The following is a 22035-nucleotide window of genomic DNA, read 5'->3' on the forward strand; positions in this document are numbered from 1 at the left end:
CTTTGCTTTTTAATTTGATCCTTTATTCCCATGATTGATTTTTAGGGAGAATGCAACCCCCCGCCTCCGCCCCCAGAAAACATAATAGACCTCCCTCTTTTCATAGTACGTGGGGGAGAAGAACGCTGATGGGAAATGAACTGTGCTTTCTCATAAAGCTCTCTTGGATCTTTGTTCTGTTTTTCTCAACATCACTAATCTATTCTGTTCAAGTCCATTTAGCATTCTGCTGGTAGGTTGTATCTATTTCGGGAACCCGCTGCATGCGCTGAACATTTGGCAGCCTCACACCTGATTAATCCCTCTCTCTTTCCTGTCATCAATATTATTTAGGGGCAGCGGTCAAACCATATTGACACTTTGCTGACATCTTCTCCGGTGCCCAATTACCTTTCTGTCATGATACAGTCTATGAGGTGACAGGAAGATTCTATGCTGTGCCAAATAAGTTGGCACCAAAATATCCCTGAGACAGATCATAATGTATCATTTTTATGCTTCTTTTGAAACTAGAAAAGACATTTTCCTATCCCCATTGCCAATGGGTCTTTTAACTCCCTGAGCTGCTTTGTATTTTAAGCTATCTATCTAGCACCTGCCTAGGTCAGTCTTGCTGGTGTTTTGTGTTTCATGTCCCAATTCCTAATGACAGAGTAGAGCCTTGCCTTCGGCTCTGAGCCCTGACCCACATATTGAAAAGTAGTTGCCCTTCTAAATGAGCTTAGCTGCTAGACTTTCGAGAAATAGACTATTTAGACACAACTTTACAGTAGAGAAAGTCTGGCTGGTAATCGTTGGTAGAGTAAGTATAAGGTGTACTAGTAAAGTACACGAGGCCTTGGAACCTTCCTGAAATCTGCTCTGGCATGGCTCTGAGACTGAAACACATGCATAGGAGCTAAATAGAATTAAAATAAAATTTTTTTTGGTTAATCTTCACCATCTGAGGATATTTTTGCCATTGATTTTTATAGAGAGTGGAAGGGGGGAAAGAGGAGGAGATAGATAGATAGATAGATAGATAGATAGATAGATAGATAAAAACATGGATGTGGGAGAGACTCATTGATTGGTTGCCTCCTGCATGAGGCTGGGAATTGAACCTACAACCCAGGCATATGCCCTTGATTGGGGATCGAACATGTGACCTTTTGATGTGTGGGCTGACACTCTAACGACTGAACAACACTGACCAAAGCTCTTTTTTCTTAAACAAAATTTAACTTAGTGAAGATAGCCTTCATTATATCAAAAAAGCATCTAAAAAGGAAATGTATCACTAGCTATTCATTTTAATATTTTATTTCACACATGCATACACACCTTTATTTGAGCACCGACTATTGTTTTGGTCAGTTTAGCACCCAGAAGAGTATGCCTCCTAATTGATGTCAGTACTCCTCATAATCTCACATGTCTATAAATGGCATGATGAACAAGACCACTGAATTATTCACCCTGAGTTATGTTGGGAGGTAAAGAATCCCCAAAGCATTAAGAGCACAAACATGAGTTTCACAGTATTCAGATCAATGAGAATAAAACACACACATTATTTTCACATGGCTATTCCGCCAATGGCATGATGTTTTCAGGTGTGGTCTGAAACTCATGTCAGTATTGGGGTAAGCAGAATCAAGAATGCAGATGCTTTTATGGTTGCTGAAAATGATTCTTCTATCTGCCTTTTCTTAAGAGAACAGCTTAATGTGGTTGTGTTAGGTGACAGGATGCCTATGGGAGCCCTTGCTCTTTTATTTTAGCTTCCTAACGTATTTTAAATTTTTAAAAATTGAACAGGTTATATGTAATCATGGCAGAAAACTGAAAGGATAAGTAAGAGGTATGATGGGATAAAGACAGTTTCCCATAAGATCCCTCATTCTTAGTCCACTGTGCTAACTAGTATGAGTCATTTATTTTGTGCATTTTCCAAAAATTATCTATCCATGTATAAGGACAATGCATCTATAGGCATTTTTTAAAAACAGACTTGTATCAAAATACTTTCCTTCAATTTGCCTTTTGCCTTTCACCTTGGCCATCCGTCCATGCAAACATTTGTGTATATGTCTCATTCCTTTCACCGCCAAATTACAGTAAATTTATCTCATCCTCTATTAATAGACATTTCTACTTGGGTTTGTTTGGTTTTGACTGCCACAAAAAATGGAAAATAAAGTCTTAGTATTTATATTTGTTTGTATTATTTAAAAGAGTAACTGCCATGTAACAAAAGGGTTCAGTCAAAGAATTTATGAGTTAAATTTTGGATAGCAATTTCCAAGTTGTCCATTAAAAAGGTGGTTTCCATGACTTCTCCCCTAATGAGGAAAGATTATGAAATAAAACTGGACTGATGTTGTCACTGCATACATTGGGTCATACTGCTGTCACATAGCAGGTGTCACCTCAGCCTAAACCCTGACTTGGAAAAACATATCCAACAAACCCAAGTACCCAGGTTGGGCTACTAGGTTGGCCTGACACAGCTCTTTCTGCCTTAAGCTAAGAATTTTCTCCTAAAAAGAAATCAATATTTAATCTCTGAATCACCCTGAGAAACAAATATCCCTCCTCTGGGAATTGAGGTAGGGCTTGGGATGGGGTGGAAGGACTTGCTCTTCCTCTGGCTCTGGGAGAGGTCCCAGTTTAGATCCAAATGTTCAAGGGTGCCTGAGGAACATCCTTAGTGAGAGCAGGTCTGATGTCTGGGGCAAGGATTGCTGGGAGCTAGGCAGGGACTCAGGGATCAGAGTCCTGCTTGTGGTCTCTAAGATGGCTATTTAGGTAGCAGAGGTACGTTGCTCTCAGTGCCAAATTTCTGTAAGCCCCAAGCCTTCAGCAGAGTCTCAGTGAAAGACAGAATGAGGTTTCCACTGTGCTGGGCATGACTGGGGAGCCCTCTCCCCTCCATGGCAGCATCAGTGATGGTCACAGACTGAGACAGCAGCCACAGCCAACAGAACAAGGATCTCACAGGAAACAGCCTCAGCAGCAGGGGTGACAACAGGGCACCTAGGTAAGAAGGTCAACGTGAAAGGATTGAGAAGTTCTTCTTGAACACCTCTGAGGTTGCACCCAGGAAACCACGAGATAACTTGTGGTGTGCATGGGTGTGTGTAGTGTGAGGTGGGCTTACTGGACATAGTAACAACAATTAAAAATATATGTTATAGTGGAAGATAGGTGTGTGTTTCCGCTTATGAGTATCCTCTCATTTAAACCACTGATCTACCAGATAATGTAGGTGTTGTTATTATTTCAATTTCATGCTGAGGTAACAGAGAGCTTTTGTAACGTGTTCAAGGTCATTGAGCTGGCAAGCAACAGAGCTGGGATTGCAAACCAGGTTATATTTAGAAAATAATTTGAAATTTGAACCTATTTACAATAAAATTACTTTTAATATAAAATCAAAACAAGAGATTTAAAGAAATCAGGAATACCAAAGAGTTGAGTAAGGTAGATATTAAAAATAAAATGGTATACTCATGTTCACAGCGGCATTATTCACAATGACTAAATGTGGAGGCCACCCAAGTGTCTATCGATGGATGAGCAAATTAACAAAATGTGGTATACACATAAATGGAATATTATTCAGTCTTAAAAATGAAGGAGATTCTGACACAGGCTACAGCATAGAAGAACCTTGAGGGCTTTATGCTAAGTGAAATGAGCCAGTCACACACATACCCACCCACCCACCCACACACACACACGCAAAATATACTGTTTGATTCCATTTTATAAGGTACTAAGCAGTCAAATTCAGAGAAAAAAGAAGAATGGTGGGTGCCAGGGGCTGGGGAAGGGAGCAGTGGAGAGTTATTGATTAATCAGAGGCCCGGTGCACAAAATTCGTGTGGGGGGGAGGGGGCGGTCCCTCAGCCCAGCCTGCACCCTCTCCAATCCAGGACCCCTCAGGAGATGTCCGACTGTCCCTCACAATCCGGGACTGCTGGCTTCCAACTGCTCGCCTGCCTGCCTTCCTGATTGCCCCTAACCCCTCTGCCTGCCTGCCTGATTGCCCCTAACCACCTCTGCCTGCCTGCTTGATCACCCCTAACTGCTCCCCTGCTGGCCTGATCGCTCCTAACCACTTCTGCCTCACCCCGCACCCGGGACCCAGGATTCCCTCCCCCGGCCAGCCACAGGCACCCAGGACCCGGGCTGGCATCACCCGAGCTGGCCTCACCCAAGCTGGCCGCAGCCACAGGAGACCATGGGCGGGCAGCTTTGCCCGGGTCACAGCCACAGGCACTAGTGCCTGGGACCATGGGGCGGGCAGCTTGTTCCTCTCCCGGGCCACAAGCACAGGTGCAGCCGTTGGCACCCAGGACTGTGGGGCAGGAGGCTTGTTCCTCTTCCGGGCTGTAGGTGCAAACGCAACAACTGGTGCCTGGGACCTTGGGGTGGGCGGCTTGTCTCTGTCCCGGGCTGCAGGGGCAGCTGCTGGTGCCCAGGACCGTGGGGCGGGTGGCTTGTCCCTCTCCTGGGCTACGGCACAGGCGCAGCTGCTGGCACCCGGGACCGCGGGGCAGGTGGCTTGTCCCTCTCCCAGGCCGCAGAGCCAGCCACTGGCACCTGGGACCATGGGGTGCACGGTTTGTCCCTTTCCTGGGCTGTAGCTTGGCTGGTCCCCATTCCTCTCTTGCGAGCTCATTGGTGCCTGGCTGGTCCCCATTCCTCTTTCATGAGCTCATTTGTGCCTGGCTGGTCTCCATACCTCTCTCTTGAGTGTCTGAGCTGTTATGGTATGACATCGGAAGGGCATGATGACCATTTGCATATTAGCTCTTTATTATTATAGATGGGGACAGAGTTACAGTTTTGCAAGATGAAAAGAGTGCTAGAGATGGAGGGAGTGATGGTTGCACAATAAAATGAATGTACTTAATAACACTGAACTATACACTTTAAAATGCTAAGACAGTAAATATTTTGTTATAAAAATTGGAAAAATTGTACTGTATGTAGTGCATATGTTAAAAAATTTTACAGCATTTACATTTGCTGTGTAATATCCAAACATGAATATGGAGTCTGCCTGCCCCAGGTTTGAATCTCGGCTCTACCACGTTAGCTGTGTGACCTGAGGGAACGAAATCTCTCTGGGGCTTAATGTCCTCATGTGTAAAATGAGGACAAAACAATATCTTCATTGATGGTCAATGTGTTTAAAATGACACAATACATTTAAGCACTTACATTAGTGCCTGGCATGTAATTAACATGCAGTTAAGTGTTCACTATTATTATTTGAACAATATGATAAATGAGAACACACATATAAGTATTTCACTTTGAGTAAAAGTCAACATGTTTCATAAAAAAATGTTATTAATAAGGTTAGATGAAATTGTTTAAAAACAATAAAAAAAGATTATTTTTCAAAATATTGAAAATATTTAGGAGCTAGTTGTTAGAGAGTAGACTGGCCCAATCACAAGAACGTTTCTGGTTGGATATACTGCAGAGGTTTGACTGCCTGCAAACCTTGGTCATGGATTGTTTTTGGCCTAGGAAGAAAAGCCCTATAGACAAGCCAATCCCATTCAGGGTCAATGAAATAGGGCACACAGGGGAAGCATTTAACCTTTTTAATATTGGGTTGGGAACTGCTCACTAATGGGGACACTGTGCTAATGTATTTTCACCTCACTAATTTCCCCCTATGAATGTGCTCATCTTGGCCAGGACACAACCATCCAGAAATTCTACAAGGAGAGAAGGGCACTCCAGCTATGAGTGGATGCTTTCACTGGTAATTCCATTTTGGTATTGCTAATTTCAGATGCGATGATATAGCTCATTGAGTCAGGCGACAAGAGACTAGGAATTACCCAGTGGTGGGCACTTAGCTGAGACTGAGGCTCGCTTAATTAGCATCCTGGCACTGTAGGTGGGAATATTTTCTATAACTATGAATAGTAAATTACAAATGTTAAATCATATTCAATCTCAGAAGTAACTGTTCAAAACTTCTCACAGCATAGATAATCAGGCAATTCTTGAGATGCTTCTCATTCTAACCAGCTATTGCCTGTTTGCTGTGAGACACTCTGAGCTACAAACTCATTTATCTGAGCCTATTTCTGTGTATTTAACTCCAGCAAAGTAGATGCGTAATCTAAGTTTTCAAGTTCTTTAGAAAAGAGCATATAACATGTGGTCTACTGACTAAGCTTTATATTTAAAACTTACATTTAGTTAAAGTATTATATTCATAAATCATAAAAATTAAACCAACATGAATAGTCTTCCATGATCATGATATTGTAGAAAACCGCTGGACTGGAAGTTTGGAAACCTGGGTCTTAGTCTTCTCTTTGCTTATCATTTTTTGGAAAGTAACATAATTTTTGGAAAGTAATTTTATTTTTCCTGGGGCCCAATTTATGCATCTGTAATTTAAAAAATTTTTAATGATTTTAGCTAGAGTTCCATTCAACATTAAATAATAAAAATAATACTAGAGGCCCAATGCACGAATTTGTGCATGCATGAGGTCCCTCAGCCTAGCCAGCGATTCATCAGGGCCAATCGGGGCTGTGGGAGGTTGGCCAGCAGGGGGAGGGGCCGAGTGGTGTTGGCTATGGGAGTGCACTGACCACCAGAGGGCAGCTCCTGTATTGAGCATCTGCCCCTTGGTGGTCAGTGAGCGTCATAGTGACCGGTTGTTCAGATGTTTGGTCATTTGATCGCTTAGGCTTTTATATATATATATATAGATAACAACAAATATGGTTTCACATATATGGATTTCCCCTGGATTTCTGTACTAGATTCTCCTTTCCTCTTCACAGTGGTAGGACAAAAAAACTTGAATAGTGGTGATTATGGGGGCACATGCTCTGGGTTCCTGGACAATGGACCAGCTGGGGAGTGCTCCCCACTTCTAGTCAAGGAAGTTGTACCCAAAGTGGCTTTCTAAAGAGGCCTGGCTCACTCCTTGTTCCAGGATTCCCAGACAATGCTGGAGATAGCTGACCCCTACGCCAGCTGTCTGGTGCCCTAAGAGAGAGCTGCTCTCCTTGCACTATGCGAAGTGGGAGAAGCAAAGGGTTCCTTGGAACATACATACTTGATGTATTCAGCATAAAAGCCTGGCTCCAGCCTCTCTCTCTGAGGGTTGATGGCACTGGGGTCCTGTACCTTCTCTTCCCTTGTTGACCCCTGATTTGTAAGGTTCTCCAATAAAGCCTATTCTCCAATGCTGCCATGGAATAATTTGACCTGAGACCTGCTGCATAGCAGGTGGAGAACAGAAAGAGACATACTTTTCACAGTCTGTTTTCATTCCTTAAGATTCATTTGGAATCATTAAGAATCACAATGAGAATTACATAATTAAGAATTGCAAACAGCTATCCATCTCATACTGCACAATTTATATAATGTTTTCATATCCTATATTCTATGTAATTCTCACAAAAATCTGACAAACCAAGATTTATTTTTATTACGCAGACAACAAATCTTAGTTTCAGATTGGTTAAAAGCCTCCCCCTGTAATAGAAAATCTGGCGTGGATATCAAGTCTGCCAGCTCCAAGTCTTGCTTTCTCCACTGCTCCTGACAGTCTTGGAACACACCTCTAGAATAAGGTGACCAGAGTTCCCGCTTTTGGCGGGACAGTCCCGATTTTTAACAATTTGTCCCGCCACCCATGGCATTTTAAAAAAGTCCCAATTTTTGAAAAGAATGCACGACAAGCTAGGGAATGGCGGGAGAACAGGAAGGGAATATACAGTTTTCGGCGGCCATCTGGCTATTTAGCCAGGATATGAGTTTTATATTATTTTTGTTAATTTTATAATGTTAAACTTTAATAATAACAAATAATTGTTGAGAACTGATTATTGAGAACTGCTTATCAAAGTTCGCATTGTTGATTAGTTGTTAGAATTCGACCACCATTGTTTGGACTTAATGAACAATGGCATTTTTTGGGATTGGCAACGATGAAAACATTTTGTAACTGTCTCTCAGACGATACACATCGTACTGCATGCTATTAAGCTAGTTAAACAAGTGATGTCATTACAAATCAGCTATTCAGATAATTTAGGTAAGTAATTTATTTATTTATTTCATAAATACATAAATTTTCTTGAATTTAGCAGACAGTACTCGTATTATTTATATTTTATAGTGGCGGCAAAAAGTCTAGCGCCGGCCTTGAAAGTGACACGACTTACGTTACGGCAAATTCAGAGGAAAAATAATACAAGTTAGTATTGTTATTATTTAGAAAGAAATATAGGATTAAAATAATTTTTAAAATATAGTTACTTTATAACAATCAAATTAATTTAATTTATAAACTAACAATAAAATATGTTCATGTAATTATGTACCTACTTACTGTGTTTTTAAGCAATATGTATATAATAATTTATAATATAATTTTAAATTTTTTTTTTTTTTAGATTTTTAACAGAATGAGTAAGAAAAGAGGATACAAATTCAATGATGATCTAAGAAGTGAATTTCCTTTTATTAAAAAACCCAAAAGCGATTACAATATAGACCAAATTTTTAATCAAGAACCACCCCCCCCCCCCCCCCCGGGCCAAAACCGGTTTGGCTCAGTGGATAGAGCGTCGGCCTGCGGACTCAAGGGTCCCAGGTTCGATTCCGGTCAAGGGCATGTACCTTGGTTGTGGGCACATCTCCAGTAGGGGGTGTGCAAGAGGCAGCTGATGGATGTTTCTCTCTCATCAATGTTTCTAACTCTCTATCCCTCTCTCTTCCTCTCTGTAAAAAAATCAATAAAATATATTTTAAAAAAAAGACACCCCCCCCCCCCCCCCAGTCAATGGTGTCCCGCTTTACCGCTTTACCAATGTTAAAATCTGGTCACCTTACTCTAAAACCAACTATTCATTGCAACATATTGAAAGCATCCACAGAGTGGGCCCTTTGCCAGGTGCTGGTGAATTCAAAGACTGATAAGGCATCACTGAAAGCTTTCTTTCTTGTGCCAGAGAGGGAAGATAATTTTATTAGCTATTTATTAGAAACATATTCATTATACTTTTCCATTTGCTCACAATAGAATGCCTCTATTATGAAACATTAGACACATTTTATAAAAGCGAAGGGGTGGGGATGTGTTATCTGTGACTCAGCCAGAAGGAAACAATACATTGGCAGTGTCTAAGTCGCTGAGGAACTGATAAGTTATGATCCAATCAGATCCTGCCAGAGGGGTGTGTGCGTGCGTGAGGCTGCTTCTTATCTGTGATCTCAACTCAGGTGTGTTCTTGAAAATGTTTTCAGGTGCAAATACATTTCTCTAAAATCTACACTTCTTATTGGCAATCCCACTAATGGTGTCCCTATGAGTTTAGACATGACGTGATACTGGTGCCTCCAATTTAATATTTTCAAAGCTGCTCTCATCATCTTCCTAGGCCTGATATGCGACCTTGCTTCCACTCCATTCCCGTCGGGCACCTATCCAGTCTCCTCTCTCTCTTCATGAATCATCATAACTATCAAGTCCTTCAGATACTACTTCCAAAATATCTCATATATATTTCTTCTTCTCCATGGTCTTGCCTCTGATGCCTTTCAAGGCCTATCATGACACCCTCCTTCTCCCCTCCTGCCTCTCCCATCAAGCCTCCTCCAAAGGGCTCACTGAAGATAAATACAAACTCTTATCACCCTAAAAAGAATCAAAGTTCTAATGGTATACTTCCTACATGCTCAGCCCTACTGTGGTTCTCCTTTCTTCTTCACATCACATTCCAGAGCTACTGTACAGACAGTTCCCCAAAGTGATCATGCTTATTCATACCTCTACTCTAAGACCACATTTTGAGGGAGAGTGTGGCTGGAAAACTCTTCACTATCAAGCATCACTCTCTGTAAGGGCTTTCCTACCTCATCCCTCTACTCCCTCTGTTAGGCTTGAAATTTCTTCCACTGGCTTTGTTGTTATCCTGCAATCTCTTCATCAGAGCACTGATTGTACTGCATTGTCTGTGGGTTTCCCCCCACTAGTTTTTGAGCATGTTGAGGACAAAGAGCATGCTCTATTTGTCATGGAATCCTCAGCACTTAGCACGATGTCCGGCCAAAATGAACTTCACTTGAATGTATGCACCAGATGTCCCTTTTCATTAATATCTCAACTTTCCTCTGTGGTAGGACAAACAATTGAATGTGAGGTGCCAGGACATTGAACCATCTGGGACAGAGCTCACACTTGTAGTCAGGAAGGCTGCACCCAACGTCAGCTTTCCAACAGGGCTGTGAGTCAATGTTGAACAGACAAATAAGGGTCTTGGAACTTGCTTAAGAACACACAACTATAAAAGTGTCAACAGACCATAAGCCAGAGCAGTTCTTGTTATTCTCATTCACGGTTTTATCTCACCCCTAGATGAATCCCTGGCACAGAAGACATCAATCAATATTTGTTGAGTTAATGATTGACAGAATGAATGATTGACTGACAATATGAATGAAAAAGTTAACTTCATTCAACTGTCCTTCTGATTCCACTTTCCCGAATCCCAGTCTTTGTATAGATGTATAGATGTGTATGTGCACATACATCTTTTAAGCATAATTACAAATTGAATATCATGATTTTCTCTTTACTAGGCACCACAATTAAAGAATAATGATAGCTATTTAAATACATACACAGAAATTCTAAGCCACTGCAATACAATAGCCTCAGTAATCCATTTACTAAAAAATAAAAAAATGTGACTTTTGAAATATAGGTTGACATCCTACCAAACAATCTATTAACTTTATAATCAGAATTAGTTTTCAGTTAGCTGTTTGAATAAACTTGTAAATTGCCTTCTAAATAGTGTAAAACAGAGGCGAGGGCATCCTGTCAAGTGAAAAAACACAAGGCTGTGCTCGGTGCTGCCTCCAGAGACCAGAAGGGAACAGAGAGGGCCTCTCCCTGTCTCTGAAGCTGTGAGAAGCAGGTGCCTGCTGCCTGTGTGCCTCTGGGAAGAACCTTACTTAGGTTTGTGTTCTTCCACCTGAACTTCTGGGGCCTTTTTCACACGGAATGACAGCTGATTTTATTTTTAAAACTGACACAAACCTCGTCATTCACTGTGAAGCAGGACAAAAGCCAACAGAGGGATGAAAGAGACCCAAACTAGATCTTTCTCAAACTGATTTCTATTAGAGTTACACACAGTTCAAAGCATGAAAGGAAAGTAGAGCAGCCAGCACTACTGCTGAAAACAAGAGCAAAGAACGATTTTCCCTCCCCTCCCACACCCCATTTTTTTGTGTGTGCAGCCACTGAAAGCAAACATTGCAGGAGGTGGACGTAGTCACCGTGGGCAACCGTTTACAGTGTATGCTCTCACCTGCTGCACATGGGCTTCATTGTTCCAAAGCACCTTGTATAACGTTCACCGCCTGCTACATGGCTCATTATTTTCCTCTCTGGATAATGTATGGACACTTCAGTTATGTGAATGTCTATTTCTAAATGCACACCCTTGAAGTGCTGACCTCTCTCTGCTTTTATGTTTTTCAAAACGCTCTTGACATTTGTCAACTGGGTGAGTTCCAAACTTTCTTAACCTATTATCTTATTACTAGAGGCCCAGTGCACAAAATTTGTGCACTGGGGGGGATGTCCCTCAGCCCAGCCTGTACCCTCTCCAATCTGGGACCCCTTGACAGTCAGACATACCTCTCACAATCTGGGACTGCTGGCTCCCAACCACTCTCACCTGCCTGCCTGCCTGATCAGCCCCTAACCGCTTCTGCCTGACAGCCTGATCACTCCCTAACCACTTCCCTGCCAGCCTGATTGATGCCTAACTGCTCCCCTGCTGGCCCAATCGCCCCCAACTGCCCTCCCCTGCCAGCCTGGTCGCCCTAACTGCCCTCCCCTGCTGGCCTGATTGCCCACAACTGTCCTCCCCTGCTGGCCATCTTGTGACAGCCATCTTGTGACCACATGTGGGCGGCCTTCTTGTGTAAGGGTGTGATGGTCAATTTGCATATTATCTCTTTATTATATAGGATTCCAGCACATTTCAAACTTACTTTCTCTCTAATTAGTGTGACTGAGAAGCACAAGGCAGGGCGAGCTCGCATGCCTTGCCCACACTCACCACTGCTTGTAGTCCGCGTCACAGTTACAATAGTATTTGGGGTCTGTGCAGTTGCGCTCGATGCCGCAGGCACATTTCTGAATCCCAGGCCCAGAGCCTCCCCAGTAGTAGTGCTTCTCATTGGCTTTGCCAACCCACCAGGTGTAAGGACTTCCATCTGCAAGAAAGGGGAGAGGCACGTTGAGATAGGAATAGGAATGGGTCATGATACTATCTCACTTCCCCCTCCTTCCCCAGGAGCAGTGTTACTCTCTGATAGACTGAACATCACTTACCCCTCTTAAAAGTAAATGCATTCCCATGATAGGAATATTTAATTAAAAACAGCAAAGGGAATTGCAATCTCAAGTTTTCCCAGCAAGATATGGGTACTGTCTTTCGTTTTGGAAACTAGGGGACACTGACATGCCTGGTGGGGAGAGGAAACACCTGGAGAAGTGGAGTTAATGGCTGGTCTGGTAAGAAGCTCCCTTGCTCTGTCTGAACCTCAAATAATCAGTGAGAGGATATATCTCAGAACATCAGTTCTATCTTGGATTATTTCTCCTAGTGACTAGAACAATCCAACAGTGTTAAGTGTTTCATTACAGAGAGTGATGGCAAATTGTACAAACCAAAGGAGCTGGCTCAGTATTCTTCATAAAAATCAGTAAAGGAAGCAAGATAATTAGCAGCCTCTCCTTTAGCATGAGGCTGAGAAATGTGCTACAGGGGAAATGGAGAGGGGAGCCAGCTGATTCCCACCAGCACCTTCTGGGAGTAGAAGCCCAGCAGAGGAAGTCTCCTTGCAAAGTTGCTTGGACCAGGGGTGTTCCAGCAGGAGCCCTAAGCTCTGCATGGGATCCAGGCTCTGAGCTCATCTCACATGGCACACCCTCAGTTCCCTATAGGGAGGGGGTCTTACTGTACACCAGGACAGGATCCAAAAGGATGATATGCAATGACATATTCTTTATTAACTTCAAGGAGGTGACATACTATAGTGACCAGGTAAGAGTAGCCCAATTTCCCATTTCTTCCCCCTACCTCCCCACCTATTTCTTAAATCAAAATACTTTTAGTCTTATATACCTAATGGTCCCAGTTAGGACGAGGCAAAAATCAATACTACTTTGTTTTCCTTCCTGGGAAAAGAAGTTAAGCGCAAAATCTATTCCCGAGCTGTTTGCATATCTGCTGTGCGTAGAAGAATGCCAATCAGACAAATATAATCCAGGGAAAGAGCAAATTGTATGCTTTGTTATTAGCACTGGCTAATATGGTTAAATTAAGTCACTATTATCAAAATAAATTATTAATTTGGTGTATATTTTGTGTTCAGCAAGAAGAGAAGGATTCAATTTGCTGTGACCAGAGAATGGCCTTATTCCAGCACTATGCTAATGAAGTTGTACTTTTTGCTTTACTAATCATTATTTACCTGTTAATTGGCTTTGGGGGAAAGCAGTTCAAGGCGAAAAAAATGAAAATATTTTTTTAAAGACAAGAATAGGAAGTAGTTAGAAAAGAAATAATTTACCTAGTGCCAAGAGCTCAAGAACTTCTCTACCTTCAGAATATGATGATGTCTGTTAACTATATTAAATAGGGGTAAATATTGGGACAAGATTAGGTTAATGATGAACCATATTCAAAGGTAACTAGAGGCTGACCTATCAAAGGCATATTGTATTAAAAGAGCCAAGCATAGATTGAATTAAATATAACCACTATACTGCTTATACTCAAGATTAGGCTTTATGGTGGTGAAGGGTTTATTATGGTTTGAATGATTAAATTGAGAAAGGGAAAAAGAAAAGAGGTTACTTGTTTCCCAAGACCGAAGAAACCAATAGATCTCTGTTAATTTTTCTAATAACAAGTTGTTCCAGAAACACAAGGGCAAATGCGAGGGACCTCTTGTTGGAAATGTGGTACATACCTGGGATTTGCAAAATGTGTCTTTGGACCTTCTGGGCTACAAAAAGTAACTTAATAGTTTTCTTAAATATTATTTTGATACAGTCCATGATGAGACCCAGTATGGTCACTTGGACATTTAATTAATTCTATTCAATCCACTTCTAGAAGATATTAAAAATAATACCATGAGGGTTTATAGTTTCCAAAATGAAAACTTAAAAGCATCATTTTAGCTTAATAAAATCTAGTTTTATTATACCTACTACTACCTAGTTACTACAAATTCCATTAACTATGCGCAGGGGGCTTTTTAACAGAGGAATTAGAACAAGTACAAAAGCAGCAGAAACCTGCCTTTCAATGCTCTGCTTACTGCTCCCTGCTGGCAGTTTCCTTCCAGCCTTCCAGGGCTCCTGTGGTCTGGCAGCCTCTGGTTGTTTGGAGCCCCTCACAGGGCAGGAATCTCTTTCTAAAGAAATGACTGCATTCTGAAAAGTCTCCCATTTCTGTTTCCCTTCCATTTTTACCATGGCACCACCAATTTTTTTCTCCTCTTTATCAGTCAATTTCAGCTAACCACTTGGATCTGATTATAATACTCCAAGGTATGAATGGTAATAATATGCTTACTAAGTAAAGACATTTTTAATTGGTGTAAAAACCAGTAGGGATTGTGGCTGATTGACGAGGAGGTAGCTGGAGACCCAGGCAGTTCCTCTTAAAGGGGTCATGCATGGACTTATTTGGACTCACTCCCTCTGAGTTCCAGCACTGGGGCAGCAACTTGAAAGGATCAAGGGACATCTAGAGAGTAACTAAATTGTCTGGCATCAGGGCAAAAATGGGAGGGGGGCAACTTTCTCCCAGATAAAAATGGTGGCAGAGGTCATTGTTCCTCCGCTGAGACCTCCCCTCCCCTCACATCCCCACAGAGCTGACTGGCAGGTGCTATATCTGAGTCTTCATCAACCTGACCCAAGCTGTATGCCCTGCCCTGGTGATTCTCTGAGATCCCACCCCACTCAATTTATAGCCCCATACAAGCTGTTTGCAGTAGCTTTTCCATATGAGTGGCCTATCCTGCCTCAGGTTTCAGACTTTACTAAAATCTCTCAAACAACTAACAGCTGGACTAAGCATGCTCCATAGCTCTCAATAAGTGGCCCCAGGTCTGGCACTAGTAGCAGCTTACTAAGGTTTACAGCTTGGCCTCGCCTGAGCACCTCCAAGCCCAACACAAATAGCATCCAGCTGTAGATTTCTCTGTAGCTTGTGCCAGGTGGCCCCAGGCAGAGCATAGGTAGTGGCTGACTTTGCACCTCCCAAGAGGCCCCAGAACCAGTGCACCCAGTGTACTCAGTGGACATCTTTAGACTATGACAGATTACAACTCTACACATCCATGAGTGACACACTCAAGGGTGAACTCGGTGAGCACCCAAGTCCCACTAAAGCAAATCCTGCCTCATAGGGGTATCTTCTGCACAACAGCTCTTCCACTGTAGTCACAGGTGATCCTCACAACCAATTGGCCTGGGGTCAATTTCTCCAAGTTACGTCAACAGCAATCAAGGCTCAACTCAATAGGACAGTGCATACAGCCCACACAGAGGCACTCCTAGAGTACCCAGTTATGATGACTGGGGAGGCTGAGTCATTGGGCCCTACAGGACACCTACTCCACAAGGCCACTCTACCAATTCCAGGAGTCATATCAGCTGTACCTAATATATAGAAACAAACACAGGGAAGTAGCCAAAATGTGGAGACTAAGAAACATGTCACAAATGAAAATTCAGAAGAAATATCCAGAAAAATAACTAAATGAAATGGAAGCAAGCAAACTACTAGATACAGAGTTCAAAACAATGGTTATAAGGATGCTCAAGGAACTTAGTGAGAATGTCAAGGGACTTAGTGAGAATTTCAAGGAACTTAGTGAGAGCACCAAAGACATGAAAAAGGACCAGTCAGAAATGAAGGATACACTAACTGAAATGAAGAACAATTTACAGGGAATTAACAGGGGAGTAGAGGATCAAATCAGTAATTTGGAGCATGAGGAAGCAAAAAAACACCCAATCAGAAGAGCAAAAAGAAAAAAGAATAAAAAAATATAAAAATAGTGTAAAGGAGCCTCTGAGACAATTAAGTGTACCAACATTTGCATCATGGGGGTACCAGAAAAAGAAGAGAGGGAGCAAGAAATTGAAAACCTATTTGAAAAAGCGAATGTCAGAAAACTTATCCTACCTGGTGAAAGAAATAGACTTAAGTCCAGAAAACACAGAGTCCCAAACAAGATAAACCCTAAGACACATCTAAGACACATCTAAGACACATCACAATTAAAATGCCAAAGGTTAAAGACAGAGAGAAGTGCTGAAGATGAAGAGTCTTCTTTAAGAAAAAGAATAAAAAATATGAAAAATGTTAATAAATACATATCTATCAACAATTGAATCTAAAAATCAAAATAAACAAGAAATCGAATGAACAAAATAAACTGATGAACAAAATAGAACCAGAAGCATGGAAACATGGATCAGACTGGCAGAGAGAAGGATGGAGCGTGGGTGGGGGGGTAGGGGTAGGGGCGGCAGGAAGAAATGAACCAAAGAACTTATATGCATATATGCATTACCCATGGACACGGGCAATAGGGTAGTGAAGACATAGGGTAGAGTGAGATCCAGGTGGAGAAAGACACTGGGGAGAAAAAAGGAGGGGACATCTGTAATACTCTCAACAAATAAAGATAAAAATATTTTTCAATTTTTTTAGAATAATCATCATTCTAACACTTTTTTTGTAAATTAATTTTACTATTTACATCAAGAACTTTAAAAATAAAATTAAAAATCATATATGTAGACATACTCACAGATACAAAAGACTGTATCTCAAGCATCCTATGTTTTGTGAAATCATCTTTTCCAACTGGGTAAATGATATTCTCACTTGTTTCCCAACCATCTAATTCTATGTTGTTCTATGTTAATGCAAAGACCAAACAGAATGAAATCCAAGAAGTTTTGTGGAGTTCATATTACAGACAGTGATGTAAAGTTGGGAAATCACCATTTGAAGTTATAATGTAAACATTCACTGTGGTTAAGGGTGAACATTTTATCTCACTGTGATTAAATGTCACTAAACTCATTTGATTAGGGCTGAATGGAAATGAATGTAGTTCATTAGCCTCATGTTGCATCTTTCAAAATTACACTGGATTTTACTATATTTTATTAATTTGAATAGGGTCCAAATTTAGAAATGGAGAACTGAAGTTCATGATCAAAATGGACCTGAACTGAAAATAGTAATTAATTAAAATTTAATTTCACTGCATAATATTTAAATTTATTTTATTGAATTGAATTTAATAGATTTCAATCAAGGACTGATTCCACCCAGCACAATTTGATTGAGTTGAATCAAATCACTATGAATCCTATTCAAATGAATTAGATTTTATTAATGTGAATGGGATTGAAGTGACAGATGAGATGGAAGTTCATAATTCTGAACAGTGTTAAAGAGAACAAAATAGACCAACTTACTCCAAGTTAACTTGCCTTCAGTTTCTAGCCAGGTCAATGGCCTCCATGGCCATCTCAATAACTCTGGTTAATTCCTTTGTACCAAGGCCCTAGGAGCAAATGTGGTTAATAATAGCAAAGTGATTGGATGGAACCACATGCTGCTTGTATAATGTACTAATGTACTTTTGTAGTCTTTTTTTCCACTGGAAAAGCCGTAGCCAATTATTTTAAATATTACTTTTCCTCTTTACAGAATAAATGAAGAAGGAGTTAATTGGATCTCAGGGACAATGATTGGTGTGAGTACTGGCTGCTCCCTTTATTTTTATTCTTCATTAAAAACCGTATGTATTTGCTAGAACATGCCTTACCCCACCTTATCATTTATACTATCTCAATATCCCATGTGTTGACTTCTTTTGGTTGATAACGGATGTACCCCGGCTTGTTTTATATCTAAAATATTGCTATAACTTTTCAAATTAGTAGCAAAATATTAATTTGTAACTGAAATGGCATACTATACAATCAAGAAGCACCTTAATTAACATTTTTGTCTTGGTTTATTGTCCTAAAATCATAAAAATACTTTCTTTTTAAAAATAAATCTTTATTGTTGAAAGTATTACATATGTCCTTTTTTTCCCCATTGGCCTCTCCCACCCACCCCTCCACCCAAAATACTTCCATTTACATTTTTACAAATTATTTTAAAAAGATTGGGAAGATGGCTGCCAACGGGAAGGAAGACTGCAAGACAGTGGGTGAGTGAGAGAACAAAAGGAGAGTGTGTGGATGTACGGGGAGTGTATATTTGTGGGTGAGGGTCAGCTATACTCCAAGGGACTGTTGGGGACTGCCGGACCGGCCTCCCCTGACCGGGACCGGGCAGCCTCCACTGTTGCTGAAATTTCTCCCGGAGCAACGGGCTCTACTGCGGAGACTGCGCCTCCTATACATCCCGTGACTCTACAAATAGAACACCAGGAAACAACTGTGAACCCAGGAACACTGGCTCTCAGGCAGAGTGAATACGCTGACTCAGAGGAGCTCTGCACCTTCTCAAGGAAAGGTCAGATTACGCCTAGGGAAATGTGAGGTCTGCTATCCAGGCTGGAGAGAAAAACGCGCCAAACAGGATCTAGAGGTTGGGGGAAGTCTCCACCCCACAAAATCCACGGCTGTGATCGCGAATGTGGAAGGGGATCTGCAGGGCTGCTGGCAGAAGGGAACTCTAAAAATCAACCCATAGCTGGACTGGGCACAAAAAGGCAGCGTAAAATTTTTACCAGTGTACCTGCTGCTCAGTGCCAGGGGAAAAAAGACATGCACAGCGTCTCTTACTCTGGCTTTTTTTAATATATATTTTTCCTCTTTAAATCCTTGCCTTTGATTACTAAGCCCGGTACATAGGATCACGCAATTGAGGACACTCTAAGAGACTGCAGGGGAAAGTTGTTTTTGTGGAACCTGGGGATCAGAGTGGGGAATAACGATAAGAGAACCAGCTCTGGGGCATCCCATTCCCCCAAAACCAGTATTAAGTGTGACAGGGAAAACAAAATCTAAACACCAGCGAGAGAGGACTTATAGACCTGGAGGTCAATCCAGAAACACTGCCACCCAGGGGTTGAATCACAAATTGACTCTTGTGTAAACACAAATAAAGAGTATAAGAAACAAAGAAGTACTGCCTGCTTGAAAATCAGGACTGTGGCTTACAACACGGAGGAGCATTGGAATGCAGGGAACTTCAATACTGTCCTGACTAGGAAACAGTCATGCCAAACAGAACAGTAGAGGAAGTGAATGACCTTCACTACTGCACATTTTTATTTTTATTTTTTTCATCTTTTACTTAAGAAACTAATTTTTTTCTTTTTTTCCTCACTTGATTTTATTTTTTAATTATTATATTTTTATTTTTAATCATATTATTACTACTACTATTTTACCTTTTTTTTAAAGTGTCATTTTATTTTCTCTTTATTTTATTTTGGGATTAGTGTTCTACATTCTTTCATCTTTCCTTTAGCATCATTTAACTCTATCCCAACTTTACCTTTATGCCAACACTTTCTTCCTCACTTTTCCCCTTTTGTTGTCCTGTTTCTCTTACCCTATTCCTGCTTTAGATTTCCTATTTCTTCTTTTTACCCACTGTTAAAAATTCATCCTACTTATATATCTAATTTCCAATCCCCTGCTCCAAGCCCATACACAGCTCTCTCTTCTCTTTCTTCACTATCCATTTTTTTTCTCTCTGTCCTTTTTTTGTTGTTTGCTTGATTGTTGATTAGATTGTTTTTTTTTTATGCTAGTTTGTGAGATTGTTTAGCTTTTTCTTTTTTTGTTTTATTTTTGTTTGTTTTTTGCTTCTGTTTTTCCTCACCTCACTTGATATTAGTTGTTCTTTGTAGTTTGCATTCAACTCTAGGTATTTGTTTCTTGCATTTGTTGGGAGTAGTGGCTGTTTTATTGGAGTCTTCTCCCCATATAGTTTTTCCCCCCTTATTTTTTATTCTCTTTCTTTTCTCTCTTAATTTTTTTTTCCTTTTCTCAATATCATTTTTGCACTCCTTTTTTGGGAAGGTTTTGGCCATTATAACTTCTTGAAAGGATAAACAAGATTTATGAACCTCTAGCCAGACTCACCAAGAAGCAAAGAGAGAGGACCCAAATAAACAAAACCAGAAGTGAAAGAGAAATAACAACAGACCCCAAAGAAATAGAAAGGATTGTTTAAAAATACTATGAACAACTCTATTCCAACAAACTACACAACCTGAAGGAAATGGACATATTCCTAGAAAAAACAACCTTCCAAAACTCAATCAGGAAGAATCTAAAAATCTCAATAGGCCAATAACTATGGAAGAAATTGAAGCAGTCATCAAAAAGCTTCCAGCAAAGAAAAGCCCAGGGCCAGATGGCTTCACAAGGGAGTTTTACCAAACAGTCATGGAAGAACTAAAACCTATCCTCCTCAGACTATTCCAAAAAATTCATGAGGAAGGAACACTTCCAAGCTCATTCTATGAAGCCAGCATCAACCTAATACCAAAACCAGATAAAGACAACACAATGAAAGAGATTACAGGCCAATATCCCTCAAGAACATAGAGGCCAAAATCCTCAACAAAATTCTAGGAAATCGGATTCAGCAGTACATCAGAAAGATCATACACCATGACCAAATAGGATTTATCCCAGGGATGCAAGGATGGTACAAATCAATAAACGTGATACAAACCGAGAGATAAAAATCACATAATCATATCAATTGATGCAGAAAAAGCATTTGACAAAATCCAACACCCTTTCTTGATAAAAACACTCAGCAAGGTGGGAATAGAAGGATCATACCTCAACAAAATAAAAGCCATATATGACAAATCCTCAGCCAACATCATACTCAATGGGTAAAAACTAAAACCATTTCCCCTAAGAACAGGAACAAGACAGGGATGCCCACTCTCACCACTCCTGTTTGACATAGTACTGAAAGTATTAGCCATTGCAATTAGACAAGAAGAAATAAAAGGCATCCAAATTGGAAAAGAAGAAGTAAAACTGTCCTTATTCACAGATGACATGATATTGTACATAAAAACCCCTAAAGACTCCATCAAAAAATTATTAGACTTAATAAATGAATGTGGCAATGTAGCAGGATAAAAAATTAATGCCAAGAAATCTCTGGCATTTCTATACACCAATAGTGAACTTACAGAAAGAGAGGCTAAAAAAGGAATCCCATTTATCATCGCACCACAAAAATTAAGATACCTAGGAATTAACTTAACTAAGGAGGTAAAAGATCTATATTTGGAAAACTACAGGACACTGAAAAAAGAGAAAGAGGAAGACATAAACAGATGGAAGAACATACCATGTTCATGGATTGGTAGAATCAACATCATTAAAATGTCCATACTATCCAAAACCATCTATAGATTCAATGCACTCCCCATTAAAATACCAATGGCATAGTAAACAGACCTAGAAAGAACTCTCCAAAAATTCATCTGGAATAAAAAAGACCACGAATAGCTGCAGCAATCCTGAGAAAGAAGAACAAAGTAGGTGGGATCTCAATACCAGATTTCAAGCTGTCTTACAAAGCCACCATTCTCAAAACAGCTTGGTACTGGCATAAGAACAGACATATAGACCAATGGAATAGAATAGAGAACCCAGAAATTGACCCAAACCACTATGCTCAGTTAATATTTGACAAGGGAGGCATGAACATACAATGGAGCCAAGACAGTCTCTTCAATAAATGGTGTTGGGAAAATTGGACAGATACATGCAAAAAAATGAAACTGGACCACCAACTTACAACATACACAAAAATAAACTCAAAATGGATAAAGGACTTAAACATAAGTCAGGAAACCATAAAAATACTAGAGGAATCCACAGGCAGTGAAATCTCAGACATATGCCGAAGCAATTTCTTC

General features: G+C 40.6%; 1 protein-coding gene across 1 annotated transcript in view; it reads right to left on the minus strand.

Moving 5' to 3' along the window:
* Positions 1–22035, minus strand: part of CNTNAP2 (contactin associated protein 2) — a 1845950-nt gene that overhangs the window by 384231 nt on the left and 1439684 nt on the right. Inside the window, exon 14 of the mRNA XM_079786825.1 lies at positions 12123–12279. Within this exon, the coding sequence (XP_079642951.1) occupies positions 12123–12279 (157 nt within the window). The remainder of the gene's footprint in view (positions 1–12122; positions 12280–22035) is intronic.

The sequence above is a fragment of the Cnephaeus nilssonii genome (assembly GCF_951640355.1).
Source record: "Cnephaeus nilssonii genome assembly, chromosome: 12".
NCBI lineage: Eukaryota > Metazoa > Chordata > Mammalia > Chiroptera > Vespertilionidae > Cnephaeus > Cnephaeus nilssonii.